Source organism: Mytilus californianus, unplaced genomic scaffold (genome assembly GCF_021869535.1).
Source record: "Mytilus californianus isolate M0D057914Y unplaced genomic scaffold, xbMytCali1.0.p SCAF_2, whole genome shotgun sequence".
NCBI lineage: Eukaryota > Metazoa > Mollusca > Bivalvia > Mytilida > Mytilidae > Mytilus > Mytilus californianus.
This window is the reverse complement of record NW_026262668.1, coordinates 53,895,546-53,918,717: the sequence shown is the minus strand read 5'-3', so window position 1 is coordinate 53,918,717 and position 23,172 is coordinate 53,895,546. Positions and strand designations below refer to the sequence as shown.

The following is a 23,172-nucleotide window of genomic DNA, read 5'->3' as shown; positions in this document are numbered from 1 at the left end:
TAACTTCACCTCGTGACAAATACAAAAGCAATACACAAAAATATATTTCTCACTTTTGTTTTAGTAATGTTTAAACTATAAATCTATATGATCGTTGGTCTTTTTAATTGGCAGGTTAAACTCGCGGATTTAAAGTTCAGAACAGTTTAATCTCTTACTGATCATAATAAAACTAATGTTGCGATTGACCAGACACATTTCGTTTAAACCACCCGAAGTATCTAAATACTGAAATTGGAGAATTGTTCGCTTTCTTTTGTTTTACGCCAAAAATTATGGAAATGAGACACTTGAAACAAAGAAAAGTGCCTTGGCGACATACAGTAATAAACCACCATTTTCCTTTTAAAGTTTTTGTGAAATAATAAAACGGAATATTGTTTTTTTCTTATAAAAGGAACATTTTCGCAGAAATCTTACGGAGACAGGTGTGATAAAATGTAACAAAATGACGATTAATCATAGTAATATTACAAGTTTTGTGTTTTTATCAAGGATATATCGATAAAGTTGTGAATAATTACCATTTAGTGATAAGTGTATTTTTTTATTTTGTGTTTTTTTCTCTCTCTCGATAAACAATGACGGGAAAGATTCTAAATCCCCGTTCATCGACTCCTAAAGGACCAACGTCCAGACTTCTACCACAAGTGCCAAAATTTTCAGTAAAGGAGCCTCCACTGTCAAAACAATCACGGATTCTGCCACCAGTTCCGCCTCCAAGAGATGGATCGAATGTAACAAACAAAATCCGATCTCTACCTCGTGTACCAAGACCAATACAGGCTCCATTGACTGGGCAGCAGGATACAAACAACTTCGATAAAAATCCAGCCATTCCGATTGTTCCTAAGCATCCGAGACAGCTTCCGAAGATACCTGTTGTAAAATCTAACCAAAAACCAGATCATGACAGAAGAGGCCATATGTTTGCAGTATATAAACGTGATGCGGACGAATATTTACGGAAGAAGGAATATGACAAGGCTTTAGATGCTTACACATCGGTCAGTATCAGTTACAACTCTTAATTTAACAGCATATCTGAATATTCAAATAGATAGATATAAGAAGATGTTTTTTTTCTTCATTAAATTTAACGCATCGTCTTTTATACAATAAGGTAATAAATCTGGTATAATTATTTTTGGAAAAGTATGCTTACTACATAAATACATTTTTGTTTTCATATATAAACTTTTTTTGGTATGTGTAAAGACCGAATAAAGTAGATATAATTCATTTGGGTTTTTTTCTGCAGTATGACTGGAGCAGCTTTTGTCAATAAATAAATAAACAAAGATAGATGATCATGAATATAAATTTTTAGCAATTAAATTTTAAAAACGAAATTATATCCTCAATTTTTACAGAATCAAGATTACAAATGTACGAATAGATATCGATGCAAAAGTCAAGTACTAACTAGAGACTGATTTCACAAAAAAATCATAAAAAATACTCGTAAGTCATGAACATTTCAGTATAACTTACGATCAATTTTTGTCATAAGAGTTTTTGTGAAAAGAGCCCCTAGATCTTGTATTTGCTTTAGAGGATAGATAATAGCTAGTCCACAATGTTATAAATTAAAGTGGGTCAGTGTCCATTTCCGTATTTACCACAAAATGCCATAAATGTAGATATAATATACAGTAAAACCATAAAATCGAACCTAAGAGATATCTTTCTTCAAAGTCAGATTTATGCAGATAACAAACTTTTATTACAAGTGAGATAAAATTACGTCATAATGACGTTTTTGTTTGTTCAAGCTGTTGAATCATGACTGTGTTTGAATCGATTCTTGTATCTTTATTGACGACATTAATTTAACAAACAAACTGACTAAGAGTGTTTATCACCTATTCACTTCTTATATAACTTTGAAACTCTGATTTCTCATTACCAACGAGGGTATGTGAAAATAAACAAACAATTATCATGTTAATTAAATGGTAAATGGGAAGAAAATAAAAGCGAAAGGAAATATTTTGGGTCATCAACGCGTCAGTTGAGTAAATCAAAAATATTACTGTAAATTTTCTATTGTATAAACATGTTCTGCTGACTGTAATGATTGTTATATACAAACTGAAAACAAAGAAAAGTAAATTCCTCTCTTTGATTACTCGTTTATTTTAAGACCTCCAGATGTGGATTTAGGAGTGCCAGGGGGCCGGGCCCCCTTAAGGAGCTACATATATGGTTATTGCATAGACTTTATACAAGTTCCACTCCAAACGTTGTCTTTCAGTCCCCTTTCAAAAACCTAGATCCGCGCTTGTTCGCTGCCAACCTTTACTTTCGATTTCTAGGCGTGAGTCAACGTATAAAGCAGACGTAGCTGTAATTCTAATATCCTATTTTACGAATAGATGCCATCAACATATATTCACTAAACTGTATTTTTCAATGATAGGAAATCAACTTTAAATCAGAGAATTAAATTAAAAGTCTTCTTTTTATTTCACTATTAATAGGCCAAAGGATAAATTAGTTTTGTTGTCTTAGCCTCAATTAGTTATATTAAAATAGAGAATGGAAATGGGGAATGTGTCAAAGAGACAACAACCCGACCAAAGAGTAAAAAACACAGCCGAAGGCCACCAATGGGTCTTCAACACAGCGAGAAAATCCCGCACCCGGAGGCGGACTTCGGCTGGCCCCGAAACAAAAATGTGTACTAGTTCCGTGAAAATGGACGTCATATTAGTTTGTTTGTTTTTTATTATTTCATATGCTTATCCGGAGAGCTTGCTAATTTCCAAATTGAACAAGGCGTTTTGTGCAACCACAATACTCATCAGTGTCGATAACAAGCAAAATAACTATAACCGCATGTGTATTCAAAATCATTGAGTCGTCTATGTACGCCAATAGAAAAATTCATGAAAACGCTGACGCTTGTTTGTTTTTCAACTGAGATTTATTTAATCTCAAATCGACAAAAATTTAATGTAAATACAATTGATTCTATTGACACTTTTAATGCAAACATTCTGATACGTTTTTAAACCTCTATTTCTAAAACTAATAGGAATTCCTACTTGATGAAGTGCCTACACACATTATTATATTGTTTGTCAAAACAATTATAGTTCTTGTTCATCGATTTAATTTTATCACTTGTTTAAATAATTATTGTATAGAATAATTAAAAGTTGTGAAAAATAATTAACAGTTTATAGATTACGTGTATATTGTTTATCAACGCATTACTTTGTTGCGTAAGGCTTCGTATTTCTGTAAGTAATTCAAAGACATTATATTCCTTATCTAAACATAACTTTGTAAGATATATATTGAAAGACAATATTTACAAAATACGTTAATTCTAGACAATTCGAAGGTGAATTTGATTCATTTTAGTTTTCTATGTTGCTCACTACATTCATCAACATGACGGCCTCGGTGGTCTTTTGGTAGCGTGTTCGCCTCGAGTGCTGGAGGGCGTGGATCCGTGCCAACCAAAGGCTTTAAAATATGTGTTTGCTGCTTCTCCGCTAAGCATGCGTCTTAAAGGAGTAAGCGCAAAGACTGGTCGGCTCGGATTAATGTGTCCGTGCAGGGTGACATATCTCCTGCGGACTGCAACCTTGTGAACTATTTCGTTCAAAATTCGACTCTGCGTGTCGGTCTAGTACAAAACAAGGTTAATATTCATATTACATTAACATGTTCTCGTCCTAAATATGCAATTAATTCCCCGCTTGACGTTATACATCCATCCATCATCATCATCTTCAATATAAAGATGATAAGCATTGACAAGGCAAAACTATACTAGAGTTTGTCTACAAATTGAAAACTCAAATATTCGATGTTTTCAGATTAATAGTGAAAATGTATCGAGTGCAATTTCATTACTCGAAGAGTTTATTTGTACTTATTTATCTAGCTATTTATCAGAATAACCAATTGTTTGTTTAATTTACTGGACACGAATATTTTAAATCTAAAATTAAATTATTGATAACACGTATGTCGGACATACTTCTCATTCATGTTCATGTAGAGATGGATTATTCTTTGTTTTATGAAATTTTGAATATTGCCAAAAAACATTCATTCAAATCTGTTAATGAATAAAAGAGATTTTACCACGTCCTTGACATTGAAAGTTGTTTATCGCAGCGCCCTCTGCTCACCAGAAAACATTAATTTAGCAGAAGTCACATTGTTGATTTCAACTAATCCATTCGTTTTAAAAAGGTTTTTTTTTCTCCGGTAATTCCAATTCATCGAAGGATATGATTGCTCAAATCATTTTTGTTCATTATTTTGCTACCATCTGTCCAGAAATTTGAGTTGACATGATTTTGTGTTCCGTTTTTTTAGTAATGCCAACTGAATTGGGTCGCTTGGACATTTAACAGTGAATATTTTTGCTAAGTTGATCGTCTTAAATAGGCCTGAAATATTGGTCACTGTAAGTAAACTTTTGGTCTTTATATACCATACATTTACAGTATTATTTTTAAGTCAGGTCACGATAATACATCTATTTTAACGTTTCTGTCTTGTATTTAGTCTGGATGCCTAATGCAAGATAAATTGAAACCTAATATCATATATTATATAATCAAAGGTGTCATAGATAAAATATTAAAAATGAGACCATCAAATTAACTTTTTGAATTAGTAGCTCTCCTCGACCAAAAATCGGTACACAGACAGCCGCTCAATTGTTCGCACCGACGTGCATATTCGTAATAAGTACAGTCGGTTAAGTTCCAAGTAGATGCCCTAGAAGTCCTTTAATAATAACAAGGATAAAAAAAAACGGTTGCTGAGTCAATTTTCGTCGAGACATAGTGTTTGCAAATTTTGATTTTTTTTAATGCATTATGATGAGTAACAGATCCAATGTTCAGATTGTCTGGTTGACCGACTTTTTTGGGGGAAAACACGCCGACGTGACACTATTTTCATGAAAATTGAACGCGTTCATCGATGGCCGTAAAGTTTGAGGTTTGCCGATGGCCAAAGACTATGAATTGAGCTGCTTTTATTACTGTCTGTTAAGGGCTACGTCAGTTTAAGCATAGTTTCGTTTTGAATGACCTAGTGCTGAAAGTTCAGGGGTCGAAAATAACAGTTAAGAGTTATAATAATAATAATAATAAGTTCGTATTTGAGTTGAGTCGAGCTGAAAAACAAATTTCTACTCAATGATTCTCATTCGGTAGATAAATTAATTTTGATATCAATATTTTATGATTGACGGTATGTTGTGTACAGATGATATATAATACAAGTCTGCGAGCGATCTTATTGCACACAATAATGCATTTTAAGAATTTCATTAACGGTACAACGACTTATCATAAGAGGTGAAAATATAAAAATACGACCTGTTCCAAATTTTGTCGTTTCGCCGAGGTACGCAATTTATACATTCACGAAAACAACCCAAATCAGATAAAAATGACAGCTTTGCAAATTTGACAAAGCTTTAATCGTTTTTCAATAGATGTGCATACATGCAAAAAATTCATTAGAATTCGTCAATAAAAAAAAACGTCACCGCTTTATTAAAACAATAGAATGAAATTCTAGCACTACACATACAATTATAATATATTAATTGGGTTTATGAATATCGCAGCGAATTCGTAAAATGAAATTTAACAGGAAATGGTAGAAACAAATACACAACTTTTTAGGAGCAACATCTATATTGATATAGCAAATTGAGGATCTCTTGTGGCAAACTAAATTTTCTTTAATGGACTAATTAAACAATTAACCAAATTGAAATGGTACAACGCAGTACTTCTCGCTACACATGTAATTTATTCCACAATCAGTGACCAGCACTGTCTCAGATATAATTCAACATCTACGATAGTTTTTATTTCAAATGTGACGCGTACACACTAAACTAGTGGTTTTCTATAAAATATTATACACCAACAATTACCAAATTACCCATTAGATCTTCTTATAACTTCAGACAGAAGAAGGAGAAATACACATATATATACCTACCATTAAAAACAACTTAAAACCAATAAGAACTAATATACAATGTAAATTTCTATTTAACTACAAACTATAGCGCAATGGAACTTGCTACCAAGATTATCAGTCCTTTGTACAACCGTTTACAGCTTCAAAGAACAGATGTTTATTACAAAAATTGCAAAACATACAGTTTTTTATAGCTGACTACACGGTATGGGGTTTTCTCATTGTTGAAGGCCGTATATTATGGTTACTTATAATTGATATATATCCACTTCATTTGAACTCTGGTGGATAGTTTTCTCATAAGCAATCATATCACACCTCCTTATTCTTATAATGACTGAAAATATGTTAACATGAAAATAAGAATGTGGTATGATTGACAATGAGATAACTCTCCACCAGAAACCAAATGACATTTAAGTTAACAACTATAGGTCACAGCATTAAAGATTCGCGATACAGCTACTTTGAGGAAACATTGATTCATAAATCTCGCACATTTATTTCATGTCAACTCACCCATGATGTCCTCAATCCTTCATTTGAGATACGAGTAGAGTTGCATTGACAGTATAAACAAACTCCATAGATGTTTTATGTAAATAACGAGGATCATTCATTAATTGATATTTATTCCAGGCTTTAAAGTTAGTTCCTGATGAAATGTCAACGCTAGTAGCTAAATCCAGATGTCATCAACTAATGGGAAAACGAAAGAAAGCGATGCAAGATGTAGAAACGGCACTAAGCTTAGGGCCCCTGTTTCACGAGGTATGTATACATTGCTCATAATGATTATGTTTTAGGAAATTTCTGCGGTTTTGGCACATTTTGGCCATATGTGGAGCAGGATCTGCTTACCCTTCCGAAGCACCTGAGATCGGCCTCGGGTTTCGTTGGGATTCGTGTTGCTCAGTCTTTAGTTTTTTTATGTTGTGTTTTGTGAACTGTTGTTTGACTTTTCGTCGTTTTTGATTTTTTGCCATGGCATTGTCAGTTTGTGTTAGTGATAGTCCTTTTTATATAATAATTATAGCGATGAATTTATGGGTTACAGCTACACACCATCTTGGAATCTGAATAACAAAAGTGACAGAGTCTCTTAAGTTTATAATCTTAAAACTTGATTTCTTGGTCATTACGCTATATCCACAATGATAGCATAGCACACAAAAACGATGCACCCCATTATGACACTTAATTTGAATCTTCGTAGTATCCGGTCTTAAGAATTACTGGTTTGGCTTGGACTATAGTGCAATCTGACAGATACCAAATGCGGATGAGGATATTATTAGTTTGCACTTTGCAAGTTTTAGTTACATGTAATTTTTGTTTATCTGCGATAAGTTGTGACTGAGCTCATCTTTGTTCTTTATGGGGTTAATTTAGTCCTGTATTGTCGTATTGATTTTATACATATGTGTTTTTCTAGCGACATCACAGTCCTTTTAAGTCTCCAATTATGCATCAATTTATTTATAAAAGTATAATGTGCTTATATGTAATGATATACATGTATCTGAAATGTTTTGAAATTGGCATACATGTAAGCTGCAGTTGCAACTTGATACACGCATTACCGTGATCTCTATTGTTAATATTTCATATTCATATAAGCTATATTTTTGGCTCTTAATATATATAATGTTTTGTTGTATTGCCATTATGACTTAGTCATTAGTCATGCGGTAAACAGTAACGTCTTTTGTTGATTTTAAAGGGATAAACTGTTAAATGATTGGATTATTTTGTTGTATATTTCATTGTAATGTTATTTTATTGTTTGTTTAATTACACGAAAGTGTTATATATGCTAATCCTAATGAGATTAAAAAAACAACATTGCATATAGCTTTGCGGAACTACTCTGTAACAATTAAGCAAGTTCAGTACCCTAGTGTCTTTTTTGTTTATGCCCCAGAAATAAAATAAACATTGGCATGTTATATATGTTGGATTATAACGGCTTTGGATTATTAATAAATATAAGCCATGTTTCGTTGTGAAAATAAATCAAAATTGTTGCTTGATAACGAACCCTTTGGCGGAAATAGTCTCTGCAAAACAAATGCATACTTTAGGTAATCAGTGCATGTGATTCATAAGCTCATAACAACCAAATTTACACTTTAATGCAACTGAATCAAATCGATATAAATAGAAACGGATAAAGGAAACAGTCACATGTAAAACTACAAACAAAGCTTGATAAAAGACATTCTTATTATAGAAAAAGGATTCTGCGCGACACCAATACTCATACTTAATACGTTAAAGGCCATGCGCGACGCGTCACCTGGGTAAAACTGATGATAAAGTTGGCCTTTTAAATTCGAAAATTAAAAAGTATTACAAATCTATCAACATTCCCAAAATATAAACAAATATCAGTATGTCAGATAATAGTATTGATATTTGGAATAAAACATAAAAAGTGGATAGCAGGAATAGCATAAAATTAGCAATAGCAGAACACAGACTACATCAAGAACCAACACCCGACCCCCCCCCCCCCCCTCCCCCCCTTAAAACCTGGACATACGAACAAAGACAAACAACAACGAAAAACACATGGTTCAGATAACCTGACTTGTCCCTTTGGTATCTTTCGCCTCTCTTTGGTATAGGCACAACATGTGGTGGGGTTTTAAAACCCTTTTTACGTACATACCATATGTCCTTAAAATAAAACACGCAATAAAAGAACCTCTCACAATGCCGCTAACAACAGAATGACGACAAATTCAAACAAGAACATAAAAAAAACGGCACCTAATTTGAAAGAGAGGCGAAAGATACCAAAGTGATATTCAAACTCAAAAGTCGAAAATAAACTGACAACTCCATGGCGAAAGGAGAAAAGGACCAAAATACAAACAACAGTATACAAAACACAACATAGAAAACTAAAGACTGAGCAACACGAACCTCACCAAAAACCGGGGATGATCTCAGGTGCTCCGGAAGGGTAAGCAGATCCTACTCCACATGTGGCACCTACGTGTTGCTCATGTAACTAAAGAACAAATCCGGTAATAAGTCCCGTAGGTCACATTCTGGGAAAAGAGGACGGGATTGTGGTTAGAAAGCAGGGTCAAAATGTGATTGCTACTATAGGAAGATAGCGAAGGTAGCTACAGCTGTTTGACCAGAAAACTTGTCGAGATATTTGATCTGACTCTGATATCTAGTGTCCTCACAAGATGTGAATATTATAGATTTAAACAATAGTAAGATGACTGTTTCTTACAATGTTCAATGGTATCTAAAAACTGCCAAAGACTGCAACTGGAAAAAGAGAAAATAGTGGATAGGCGGTAATCTATTTAATAACAATAACTAGATGCCAAATTTTTTTTAATTACAGGCACTTTTCCAGAAAGCTGAATTACTTTTCATTGACGGAGAGTATGATACGGCATTGGTCTATTATAATAAAGGAAATAAACAAAGACCAGATATCCAAGCATTCCAAGATGGTATCTTTAAAAGTCAAGATGCATTAAACAAGCATGGTTCAGGTACGTTTAATTGACCATATTCATATTGACCATCGTGTTGTTTTTTATTGAATTGCTATATGATAAATTTTCATAAGATATGAAATTCCATGGTATCATTTAAATAGTTAAAAAAAAACGTAAATTCAGAAGGGCAAAAACACATTGTTACACAATTTTGTTCATGTAAGTAATGGAACTTTCACTCAAAAGCGTAGTTTAGTGTGATTGTTTATATCATGATATATATCTTCATTTACAGCAAAAACAAAGAAGAAATCGAATGTGCCAACAGAAAGTCATGGAAATCCAACAAAAAGGGTAAATCTTTTAGCATTAGACAACATAAACAGTAAAAACACTTTTTTTAACCAGAAAATACATCAGGTATTTTAAGCGTAATAAACCAATGGTTGTTCATTTTAAATATTTCATTAATACATGGTAACTTTAATCTATCCTGAAGACGTTCATTTTTTTATTATTGCAAATATGTTAAATTTTAATGAGGGATATTCAACCAACTTCCCATTATAGAGGCCTTTGAATCTTTCAGCTGTTGTGGAACTTTTCCGAGAGGCTACTTAAATTTCTTTTTTTTCTATAAGATAAAGTCCTTATTGCCAATGATATACGTAGCAGTATGTTCTATACAATTGTTTATACACCTAAGCTGCAAATATTTAGTAACATAAATTATTGAAGATCTCTTCATTATCTATATGGAGAACCATAACTTACTCATTTTGAACTCTTTTTTTATATAAAAATACTTACGTCGATCGACATACATAGTTTAAACAAAGTTGATAATTTGATGGCAGTGTGGTTTTTTTTTTGCTTATAGAAAAGAGACGTCCAACCTCAGTTGAAGAAGAAGTTAAATACATCGAAAGAGAGTACAGCTCCTCCCAGGAATATGGGAACACCAACTACTCGTAACGTCAGGAACAATACTTATACAAGTAATACACCAGAGAGCAAAACATCAACTCCTAGAAATGTTCCAACTCCTAGCTTTCGACATCGTCAGGCTAACCCATTGCTAAGGATGGAACACCTCAAAGGATCTATGGAATCGCTGTCGAAACCTTCTGTAGCTTCCGGTTCCGAAAAGGAAACGAATGACGGAGAGATTACAGAAAGAAGAATGAAACAACTGTTGGGTAGAATGTATAATGACAAACAATATTTAGAAAGACTTGTTGAACAGGCTGGTAAGTAATAATGAAAATACGAATTGTAGCCCATGTGTAAATATATTTATATTTAAGAATTGAATGCTTCTTTTTTAAATTTATTGGTGTGGAAAAACGTTGACAGAAGCACATTTTGTAAGAAGAGCTTCATACTAAAAATGTGCGCATCATCAACGCTTTTACAACCCTATGAAATTACAAAAAGAAGCATTCAATTTTTATAATTACATGTTAATGCAACAACCGTGAAATTATGAGTTATATCAATTTTTTCATTTATTTTCCTATGTATTGTTGTGACGTTGTCATGAATGCTGCATTTTATTGAAAATGAAATCTGATTTTAGAATGCCTTCCTATTGTTGTCAGCCAGTCAAAAGTCTGAATTCTTATGAAACATACATGTACATGTGTTTTATAGCGTTGGATTAATTTTGATGGACTGTGCATGGTCATGCTTACTGTCTCGTTCTAACAAAATAGAAGTGCTTTTACTTTTGTTGTAAATCATTTCAACAGTCGTTTGTGACTTTCCATACTAACACATGGCGTTATTTGCATCAACATCAGAATAAGGTAATATATTCACGGCTTTAATTCTAAGCAAATGTCTTATTCCATGTAGCATCTTATTCCATGTAGCATCTTGATACAACTCATGAAAGACACTATCTTGTTGTTGACTGATTATTGTTTACCAAAATAACATCAAGTTTAACATATTAAATACATATAGACGTTTGTTGGTGTGATTCATAAGTGTTTCTCGTTTCTCGTTTTTTCATATAGATTAGACCGTTGGTTGTCCTATTTGAATTGTTTTACACTAATCATTTTGGGGCCCTGTATAGCTTGCCGTTCGGTGTGAGCCAAGGCTCCGTGTTGAAGACCGTACGTTGACCTATTATTGTTAACTTTTATACATTGTGACTTGGATGGAGAGTTGTCTCATTGGCACTCATACCACATTTTCTTATTTATATGTAATAATTACAGAATTTAATTATATGCTTTTCATTCATAATCTTCGTATTTTGTTTTAGGAGAACTCCCTTCTGGATCAATCAGTTTGTCAAACATGGCAGAAAATGGTTTAAATTTCCTCTATGACCGTGTGCTTTATTGGGTACGTCAAGGCCGTATATTACCACCAGAAGCCCCAATTTTACCACCACCACCTCAACCAAAACCTTCCAAACTACTGGATAAAAGGACATCACCACGATCAGATACAAGCAGTGGTTCTAGACCTAGTGTTGATGCAAAATCATCAAAGTCGGACACAAAAAGGTCTGAAATTGGTGTTAAACAACCTGCTTCGTGGTTCAGATACTTGGAACAAAAGAAAGTTGCTAAAGTCTCAAATAGAAAGACAAATAACCAGGGTAGGTTTCTAACAGTGTTAGAAGGACAGAAAATGGAATTAATAGAAAACAATGAGAACAAGAAATCTCTCAGTCCATTACGGCCTACGCCACCAAAAACCGAAAAGCCGTCTGTGAGACGAGCAAGAAAACGTAAAGGTGCACGGTCAAGTGATAAAGAGAATTCCGATACGGATTCAGGATTAAATATAAGTTTTACAACATACAGAGGAAACAGTGACTATGGTGAAAATCACATGTCGTTTGAAGAAATTGAACCAATAAAAGAGGAATCGCCATCTCCAAGGAAAATGTCATCCAAAAGGCTCGTGAAATACATGAAAAAAGACAAGAAAGAAAAGCAGGCACAACGTCGACAACAGATGATACATTTCGTGAATAAGGAAATTGAAGACATTGAAATTGGTAAGTTTAAAAATAAAATATAAATGATTTGTTTTAATTGTTATAATAATGACTACTTTTCAATACAAAGAATGGAGTTAAAAATAGTAAAACTCATAAACAATATCAGACTAAGATATAATTTGTTACGCAGTCCGACCCGCGTTTTGTCCACAAAACATTCAGCAGTGGCACTCGAAGCAAAACAATTGGAAGGCCAAATCAACTACGAAGTTGAAGAGCATAGAAAATACGTAAAAAATGTGCCAAATACGGCTAAAGCCATTTACACCTGGGGTAGAACATCCTTATAATTAGTTTTTGTATGAACAGAACATTAAAATAGTAAGAGAAAGCCTATTAGAAGAAAGATGGATATGAAGACATATCAATGTTTATTTACGGATTTGAAAATTGTATCAGTCTGTAGTAAGTAAAAATAAAAAAAATGTGTTATAAATCAAATATTATTTAAAACTGAAAACTACAAAAAAATATGTTTTGTAGCATATGTAGATGCCAGATACATAGACTGTTCCCAGAGAGCTGAAGCATGTTTACAGACCATTACAACCTTTGATGGTGAACCTCTTCCGAACGTTATGTCAATGGTTGGTAAACTCCATAGCTACATCGGAAACTCTGCTATCGAAAACAAAGAGTTTGAAATGGCCTTACGTCATCACGAACGAGATCTACAACTAGGTGAAGAAAGGTGTGTATTTTCTGCAGATTAAGTCTCATCTGATATATGTTTGTACAATATTTACTTATAAATCTTACACTATTTACTTATAAATAGAGCAATATTTACTTACAAATAGTGTAATATCCAGACATGTTAAGCACCCAGTGTATTTGATATGTATTTGCAACATGTCGCATACCTTAGTGCATTAAAGTGTCTGCCTTCGTGTATTGAATAAGCAAAGGTTTCACTATTCTTTCAATTGGCCACATGAATCAGATTGAATTTACATTTTAAAATTATATGACTCTCGAAAACATTTAATGACAGAGGAGCTAGACATTTTACCGGCTAATCATGAGCAATCGTTTTCAACAAATCGCGAATTTTACACCATGTGCATGTCAGCAGTGTCTGCTTACCCTTCCGGAGCACATGATATCACTGCGGGGTTTTGGTGGTGTTTGTGTTGCTCAGTCTTTAGTTTTCCATGTTGTGTTTTGTGTACTGTTGTTTGTCTGTTTGTCGTTTTTCATTTTTTGCCATGGCATTATCAGTTTTTGTTTTCGACTTATGAGTTTGAATATCCCTTTATAATCTTTCGCTTTCTTCATCAAAATGGAAAGTATCACTAGTCAAAACTGATTGTATTCTATACTATTTTACGTACACGAAAATCGTACATATCAGTTTTCTGCATCAGAAATTCTCATTTGAATTAAATAGCTTTGCTTTTGATTACATTTCCTACCTGATAGATATGGACGAGACAAATTAAAGCCGTATCGAAACAGAGTTACAAGATTAAAAAGCGAACAACTTTGAGACGGACGATATGAAATTCCTCTCCCATTTAAAACTAGAAGTAATATTTTTTTAAACCCATTTCATCCACAACTCCCAGATATAAGATTGAAAATTTCAATGACGTATAAACTGAAGTCACTACCTCCAATGTCAAGCTTTCCTAGGAGTTTCAATCTGCATTAAATAACAACTACATATTTAACAAAATGTATGTATGTGTTAAGTAATACCCTTACAAATAGCAGCCTCACAACAAAAAGTAACATGAGAAATTAGCCAAATTCGTAAAGACAGCATAAACAGAAGGAGTAAGAACCTTTATTGTGCAAAAATAACACAACTTTTTTTCAACTCAGAATTACGATTTTGAAACCCTATACTATTATCTTCGAAGTTACATGATGAAGTCTATCCCATAAACATGTTTCATGCTCAAACGTATCAAAAGTTGAAAATATAAAAATGTCATATACGTTAAGGATCATTCAAGTACTGAAGTACTCAGAACTGTGTGTGTGTGTGTGTGTGTGTGATACTTTCATTGACTAAGAGTCCAGCAATGGCAATTAAACCAATCTCATCATATGTAGTAAAACTAATTCAGAAATGAGTTTGAAATAATAATGTAATGTCTTTCTGTTCCAGTGACGACACAGAAATGGTTTCAAGAGCCCTTGGAAACCTAGGAAGAGTTTATGTTTCGCAAGGAAAACATCAAAATGCTTTAGAGCTGTAAGCTTTAGCGCCGATATAAAATTATAACAATCCACTGTTGATCTCAATATTTAAAAGATTATTTCAGATAAAATGTCATATAATAGAAACACAAAGGATATGGGGTTTTCATCCATGACACAACATCAGTACATACACAGCAAAAACACACACAAAAAGCAAAGGAACAGCGTTTGTATTGCTGTTCTTCATCTCAAAGTCACAGTGATGCCTTCAACACGGAGCAACAAATCTATCACCTCACTGCAAGTTTAGGACGGCCGCTAGAACCGGTTTGAGAGGAATTCTCTGCAAAATAATTCGGATAGACTTTGTAAGATGTAACATCACCACATATAAAATTCTAAAAGTACATATATTTGATGAAAACCTCTTAGTAAAGTTTCAAACTGAAGTGCATAATGTCTTTCTTTATTTTCTGGATCAATTTTTTATATTTTTGTTTATGTTCTAAGTTCTATTTAAGTTTGTGCATAATCCTTTTCGTTTAAATTTTGTTCTTTGTCAATGTTGTCAATTCTTGATAAGGGACATTAAAAAAAAGAATACAACGATACATGCTTAGTATACATATATGTCCTTTTAAAGATATACTAGAAATATATTATTATTATTTTTTTAAGATTTCGTTTACTGAACCAAATGAACAATACCTTATTGGCTGTGTTTTAATAATTAGAAATACATGTATATTTATAGAACATAATCAAGAACAATATTCTATTTTGAAAAATAATACATTTTTAGATTTTCCCGAAAAGTTCCATATTGTGCTACACGATTGGAAACAGCCTGGTTATATCATGAGATTGGCAACTGTTTCTTGATCCTTCAACAGTTTGAATTTGCACGTGAAGCGGCACGGCGTTCCTTAGAGGCAGCAGAGGAAGCTGTAGAATGGAGTTACCAGTTACAGTCTAGTGTTCTGTTGGGAGTTGCAGAAGGTAAGAAAAACTGTCAGTTCCAGAGTTCAAGTGGGGTGTTAAATTAAAATTTTTCAGCTTCAGTTGTGTCGATTTCTGTTGACTCCGACATATTTAGAAAACTACTGCAAAGGGGTCAGGATTTCCGGAGGGAAATGTTTCCATAATTCTTGCACAATTCCCAAAGGGTATGAATCAATAACGGCAACAAGACGACATACAAGTTGGTTTAGTAGCGAGTCTGCTGCATTTTGTGACAAAAACAGTTTTTTTTATTTTTCTAAATTATTTTTTTAACGAGGCAACCGAGGCAACTGCTGCCTCAACGTAAGCTACGCCAATGTTGACAGCACTACTATGCTATTTCGTGGTGGTCAGTTTTTATTGGTGGAGGAAGTCGGAGTGCCCGGAGAGAACCATAGATCTTCGGTCGGAAAACTGACAATCCTAGTCTATTAAGATGGTAGTCGAGCGTAACTTCCACGTTAGGGAGTCGAACACACAACCTCAGTGTTGACAGGCTAATGATACAGTAGTTCGACTACTTAGACCACTCGGCCACCGAGGCCCCCGGGTTTTCTTATGAGTTTTATAGAATATTATAAGATAAGATAAGATAAGATATTTTTATTTCCAATTATGGGCCCCAAAGGGCATAAACATTACAACATCAATAATTTTTCATAATACAGTACAAACAATGAGATAAAAAAAAAAAGAAGTTAAACGAGAACTATTTAAGTTCTTAAAGAATACGTAGATAAAGAATCTATAGTATGTTTTTTTTTTTTAATACTAATGCATTTTATTGCAAGTGTGGTTGATATAGATAACAAACAAGCAGCCCAAAAAGAAAAAAAGAAAAATAGATATCCACATATGTATAGTACACAAAAAGTTGGATCAATTAAATATATAATAATTAGCCAAAAAGAAAGTAGAAATTAAGCATGTCCATGACTCATCCTGTGTCAGCAGCAAATAGGAAAGCATTATGGTTTCCTAAAGGCAGCTGACACCAGGGGGCGATACCTTATGGGCCATAGGCATGTAAAATGTGTGTAAATGTCTCTTTCCTACCTGTATCAAAAACAAACAAGGAAGCATCATAGGTAACTTGAATGCAGTTGATACCAGGGGACGATGCCTCAAGGATATAAGAGAACATTTGAATAAATAATATATCTTAACAATTATTATTTTTTTTTTTAATCGGCTAGTATGTTTGTGATATTCAGATGAATATAATTTTCTATGTCCAATCAAATGTATATACACACATAGATTTCCTTTAACTAATCTTCACTAAGGAAGATGTTTGTATATAAAATTACATATTATTTTAAGTAACTCAACATTTTCTACATTAAATAACCAGATAATTTTGCTTTGACTGCTCATATGATTAAAATAAGAATTATATTTTGCAATACTAGCTAACATACAATTTCTATCATCCTCAAATTTGTTACAATCAAATAGAAAATGAGCCTCATCTTCGACAGTATTGGAAGAACATTTATTACATATTCTGTTAATTCGGGGAATACCCTGATATCTACCTAATTCTATTTGTAATCTATGAGAAGATACACGTAATTTAGTAAAACTTCTTCTAAGTTCAAAATTCTTGATCAATGGTAGATATTTTTCAAAACCAAAATTTGTTTTATATAAAAGGTAGGTTTTCAGTTTACTGTCTGAAAATTTATCTATTTGTTTTTTCCAACAGCTAATAAACAATATTGATAGCTTGGTTTGTATATATTTCTTAAATTTGTATAAGGATTCACAAAATGGAGCATTTATGGCATTTGTATAGTCAATACCAAGTATTTTAAAAACAACATTTATTGAACCATACCATGATGTTATATTCATGTGATGTAGTGTCTTTGATTGTGTATATGCCTCTTTTAATAGAGGAAAATTATTACCTAAATTCTCTAATCTATACCAGTACAATAACATTCCTTTTATAATATTAAAATATATTGGAAATCTTCCAAGTTCAGATAACACTGCAGCATTTGTTGTTTTCTTGTGTACCCTAAGTATAAATTTACAAAATTTTATATGAAGTTTCTCACAGGGTAAACCTGAATATAATTTTTCAAAAGATATATCTTCCTTCTTACATTTAGAGGAAAGAGAATTAAACATCCCCCATATTTCGCTACCATATAATAAAATAGGTTTTACAGTGTGGTCAAAAACATGAATACTTGTTTTTACATCAGGATTAAGTGATAAAAGATCTTTCCTTAATTTGAAATGAGCTTTCAGGGATTTTTTGTATAGTTCATTTTGAGCATAACTGAATGAACCAGATGAGCTTAAATATAAACCTAGGTATTTGTATTTTGAAACACATTCCAGATTTATATTCTGAAATGTGAATATCTGTTTTACATGTCTGCCTGCCTTTTTGAAAATCAGCACCTTTGTCTTATTAGTATTCACATTGAGACACCAATCTTTGCAAAATTTATCAAGCATTCCCAGCTTTTCTCGTAGTCCTTCAGCTGATGTAGATAATAAAACAATATCATCAGCATACATTAAACAATGTAGATCTTTGTCATTGACATTAACTGGGTCTCTAGTATCTGACAAATATCTGGGCAAATCATTTATGAATATCTTGAATAAATCCGGACTGAGGTTGTCACCTTGTTTGACTCCAATATCTAATGGGAAAAAATCACTTACTTGATTTTGAATTTTGACACATGATTTGCTAATTTCATACATACTTTTAATAATTGTATAAAAATAAGACCCAGCCCCAATATCTAGTAGTTTAATCTTGATCCCTGTATGTATAACAGTATCAAAAGCCTTCTGAAAATCAACAAAACAGGCAAACAGTCTACCTTCTTTTGAATTACAGTATTTGTTAATAAGACAGTTTAAAATAAACATATGATCTGCAGTTCTGGCTTTCCTTGTGAATCCAATTTGACTATCATGTATAATATTATGTTCTTGAAGAAATTTGTCCAGTCTTAGACTTAATATTCTATTAAAAAGCTTTCCAATTGCACTTGTTATTGTTATTCCTCTATAATTGTTAGGGTCACTTGTATCGTTGCTTTTAAAAATTGGTGTAATATAACCTTCAGCCCAAGATGTTGGGTATATACCTGAAGACAGACAAGTATTAAACATCTGTTGAAAACTTTTTAAAAGGAAAGTCTGTCCATTCTTTATCATATTATTACTAATGTTGTCCAAGCCTGATGATTTATTGCATTTTAAGTGTGAAATGGCTTTGGATATTTCAGACTCAGTGATAACGGAGTCCAACTCGTTGAAACATTTTGAGTTTTCTAACTGTTTCAGTTTTTCACATAGCTCTGTATATCTACTTTGAAATTCACCTTTCAGTTGTGACAACTTTTGGAAATGTGATATCAAAGTTGATGGTTGTACTCCACATTTTTTTTGTGTTTCATTTTTTTCCTGTAGTTCATTAATTAAGTTCCAATACAGTTTTGGATTCTCTTCGTGCAAGGAGTCCAGCTGACTAATCAATGATTGTTTGTATTGTTTGTATTTATATTTCCTTAGTTTGGAGTATTCACGATTCAGTTTATAAAAGTGATTTTTGATAATTGGATCATATGGAAATCTTGAATAAATTTTTCCATAATTAAGCAAGTTAGTTCGAGCTTGTTGTAAACTTGCGTCAAACCACTTTTTGTTTTTTTGTTTGTTTGTGTGTTTTTTTAAAGGTCGTTTAAGTGATAGATTTGCTGCTGATAAAAAGATATTATAAGAAAGGGGTCATGTGTTATAGTTTTGAATGGTGTTAGCAATGGCACATATAGTCTAGTATTTTGTATTAAGATATAGACGCTATAGTATTGTATTATATTGTCTGTGGATTATTATTCTGTCGCGTGTGGTAAAATGTTAGTGTGTAGTTATGCGTTAATGCGTTATACACATAGTTTTATTTTGTCAATCGTATTTAGAATCTCGTTTTAGTTTTACTGATTTTATATAGCATGTTGCAATGATCAGGGATTTCAAAATTCTGACGGCAAACTGTGAAAATTATAGAGAAAGCATCCGATCTAGTTTGAAAGATAATTGAAACGTCAAATTCATAATTCTCTGTTTATTGTTACCTGCATGTCACGACCAGTTGTTAATATATTTTTTTCAATAAGTTAAAATATATCATCTTTGAAATATTGACTCAATCTATTTTCAGTAAAACTGCGCGAATACCATTCTGCCTTCAATACTTTTGAGAGAGCACTGGACCAAGCTCGCATGCAAGGTAAGAGAACAAAAACAAAATAGTTAGTAATTGCTCACATTGCTGCTTTTCTCTTGCCTGATTTTTTTCATTTTTTATGCCCCACCTACGATAGTAGTAGGGGCATTGTGTTTTCTGGTCTGTGCGTCCGTTCGTTCGTCCGTCCGTCCGTCTGTCCCACTTCAGGTTAAAGTTTTTGGTCAAGGTAGTTTTTGATGAAGTTGAAGTCCAATCAACTTGAAACATAGTACACATGTTCCCTATGATATGATCTTTCTAATTTTAATGCCAAATTAGAGTTTTGACCCCAATTTTACGGTCCACTGAACATAGAAAATGATAGTGCGAGTGGGGCATCCGTGTACTATGGACACATTCTTGTTTTTTTTCTTTTTTGCCAGATTTGTACGTCGAGCTCCTATCATACTCAGTTTGTTAGATTTTTCAAATTACCCAGATATTTTCTACTTTATTGGAATACAACTATTTCTCTTTGCATGCCATTCAGTTGTCATACATGGTTTCTTCAGTACCATATATGCTCCTATTAATCACTTTGACATACATTCCTAATGTTATCTTCATTTTAAACCAAAAATTTGAGAAGAAACGCATGTCGATTCCTTTATGAATTCCCTCATTTTTATTTGGAGTGAATAAAACATAGAAGTCAGGGGAAATTCGTGATTTTGATAAGTTATCATTTGAACCCTATGGGTTAATTTATATTCAAAAAGTCACAAACTTTGGCACATACCACTTTCTGAAAGGGAGCTTAAACAGGACATATGGTCCTCAGAGAATGAACTGAAAATGCTAACGTGAATATAGGACGACCAGATCGGGTCATCTGAAACAATTCTCAACATAATTGCAATAGGACTGAATAAGGTAAATTACTTAACTATTTTATAGAAGACGGATGGCAAATATTTGCGACGACAGATGTTCACTCAAAATGTCAACGATCAGAAAGTGAAAAATTCTAAAGTACAAATACAAATTTGCACAGCATAGTTACACAAACATTGAAAATAAGCAAAAACAAGACACCATACCTAGGAAAATTCCCATTAAAGAGGATCATACTGATGGTACCGTCAGCGAGCCATGTTATGCCACACATACATTGCTCCTCAATTTTTGTTTGCCGTCGAATATTCATACGTATGTTTGAGAACTGGAAAGGCATATGCATAATAGAAAAAAAGTGTGTAATACATTTGTTAAATGTATATAAATATCTTAGAGGACAAGTTTTTTTTATGTAAAGTAACTAGGCTTAACATATAAGAAGTAAGGAACATATTTGAGTGCATTTTGAATTTACCTATAGCTAATTTTACATATGTAATTTTTTTAGTTTTATCGTGTTTATTTTAAGCCATAATCATCAATAGTTATAAATACGGCGATCAGTAACTGTAATACAGTTTTAACAATTGTTTTCAGGAGACACAAAGGCAGAAGGTGCCATCAGGGAAGCGTTGCAGGATGTAAACCTCCGAATTGTAGAAGAAATGAAGCGAAATCAGCAGGAATTCATGTCCAGAAACAGGGCCGATTATGCAAAGTCACGTGCTGAAATGTCCGATTATTCCAGTATTTACATACCGGAAGACGATGGTGACGTATCACTTACAGAGACAGGATATGATACTGACAATTTACATTTGGACTTGGACCAAATGCGAAGTGAGATGGAGACCTCTATGTTTGGTTCTGTTGCAAATCTAAGATCAGAAAGAACTTCTCGGAACGAAATGGGGTCCATGTTGAATTTGAATACAATGGGGAGGTCATCTATTGTACCAAGTGCATATAACATTCTGCGCAGCAATACCGCAATGGGATGATTCTAAAAGGCCATATGTTTTGTCTTCACGCAACATTATACATATATATATTATACATTATACACTGTTTTATATAAACTGTGTAAAACATTTGTTTGATCTGCTCATCGTTTCACTGTTACATTGTTAAATTGTGCCAATATTTTTCCTGTTCGATATTTCAAAACTCATTTTCGTTTCGGAGTTTTGAAGAATATCATAAAAGCAGAATCTAGTGGTCGCCATATTGATTTCTGAGTTTATTTCTACTTTGAATCTGTTAACTTTTCGATAGCAAAGTAGATGTAAAATCCTCAGAATATTTGTGATGAATAAATTATAATATTTCCTTTTATCGAGTGTCATTAACTTTCGTTTCGAATTTCGGTTATCAATGACATGGTCCATTATGATTGATTTTTTTATATTTGTACCTATCAATTACGCAGCAATTTGTGTCATTTGTTATGTTATATTCTTTTACTTGTTAAATGTGTAATGCCTGTGATATATGTTTTAAAAAATGTTCAAACATTTTGTATTCTTACGTTTTAAGCACTTTCTAATGACTATTTTTATGATGCTGAAATCAAGTTCGCACACTTAAACTTACTAGAGATACATTTGTAATCATCATCGTGTTTTAACATAAATTGCAGTTAAAGAAAGGAAAAGTATACACGTCATGGTTAAAATGTACTATTTATGATCTCAGTTTTGACCAATAGTTTCGATTCTGTATTACTTTTCGTTTCGTAAAAAAAGTTTTAGTTGTCCACTTCTATCATTATCTATTTTTTTAAACATGTTTTACCAAAACACATTCGGCATGTACATGCATTAAATGGCTTGCTTTTGTTTATTTTGATTTTGTTTCAATATTTATCAATTTTGGTAATAATGCATCTTCAATTATGTAAAATGTAAGTAGATAATATGTGTAATACTCAAGTCTCAATTTATTAAAGCGTGCAAAAGTAAATTTCTTAATACACCCTTACATTTCAATGGGTAAACTCAAACTAGAAGGACAATGGTAAACTTTTGTAATACTCTGAGACTATTGGTTGCACTTAACAGGAAGTTGTATCGTATCATTATATTTTAATTGTTTCAATAAAATATAAGTTATTACTAAAGCATGTTTTCATTTATAACCATACCCCGCTATTATATTTGAATACGTGACTTTTTTGTTGTTGTGATACTAAGCGTCAATTTGTGTATGGATTGTCTAACTTAGATCTTTACTTGCATATGCATGACTATGGACAATAGTTACAAGATTGCAATATATCCTACATCTACGTTGTATTAGCCTGTTTCTTACTATATGATTGAGCCGACTAAAAAAAAGAAGATATTTGGAGTGCATGTCGATGTGAGCAACCCGCACACAATAAAACCAAAATAGAAAAGGGGGAGTGTTGGCGCCTTCAAACATGTTTAACCCCGCCACATTCTGCA

At 32.9% G+C, this 23,172-nt stretch overlaps 1 protein-coding gene across 1 annotated transcript; it reads left to right on the top strand.

The window, feature by feature from the left end:
• Positions 1-248: 248 nt before the first annotated feature.
• LOC127730002 (outer dynein arm-docking complex subunit 4-like) lies at positions 249-22,844 on the top strand. The gene is made up of 11 exons (XM_052238008.1): positions 249-1,007; positions 6,616-6,747; positions 9,347-9,500; positions 9,742-9,800; positions 10,327-10,696; positions 11,722-12,468; positions 12,955-13,162; positions 14,588-14,674; positions 15,425-15,621; positions 19,823-19,891; positions 21,323-22,844. The coding sequence occupies exons 1-11, from the start codon at positions 582-584 to the stop codon at positions 21,724-21,726; spliced, it is 2,853 nt and encodes a 950-aa protein (XP_052093968.1). The 5' UTR covers positions 249-581; the 3' UTR covers positions 21,727-22,844.
• The last annotated feature ends 328 nt before the right edge of the window (positions 22,845-23,172 follow it).

What these genes read in the sequence shown, in the direction of transcription:
- LOC127730002 (XM_052238008.1), top strand. Translation starts at nt 582, where the DNA reads ATGACGGGAAAGATTCTAAATCCCCGTTCATCGACTCCTAAAGGACCA. An exon ending in AAGACTTGTTGAACAGGCTG is followed by an intron (nt 10,697 to 11,721) that starts GTAAGTAATAAT and finishes ATTTTGTTTTAG; the next exon opens with GAGAACTCCCTTCTGGATCA. An exon ending in CTACAACTAGGTGAAGAAAG is followed by an intron (nt 13,163 to 14,587) that starts GTGTGTATTTTC and finishes TTTCTGTTCCAG; the next exon opens with TGACGACACAGAAATGGTTT.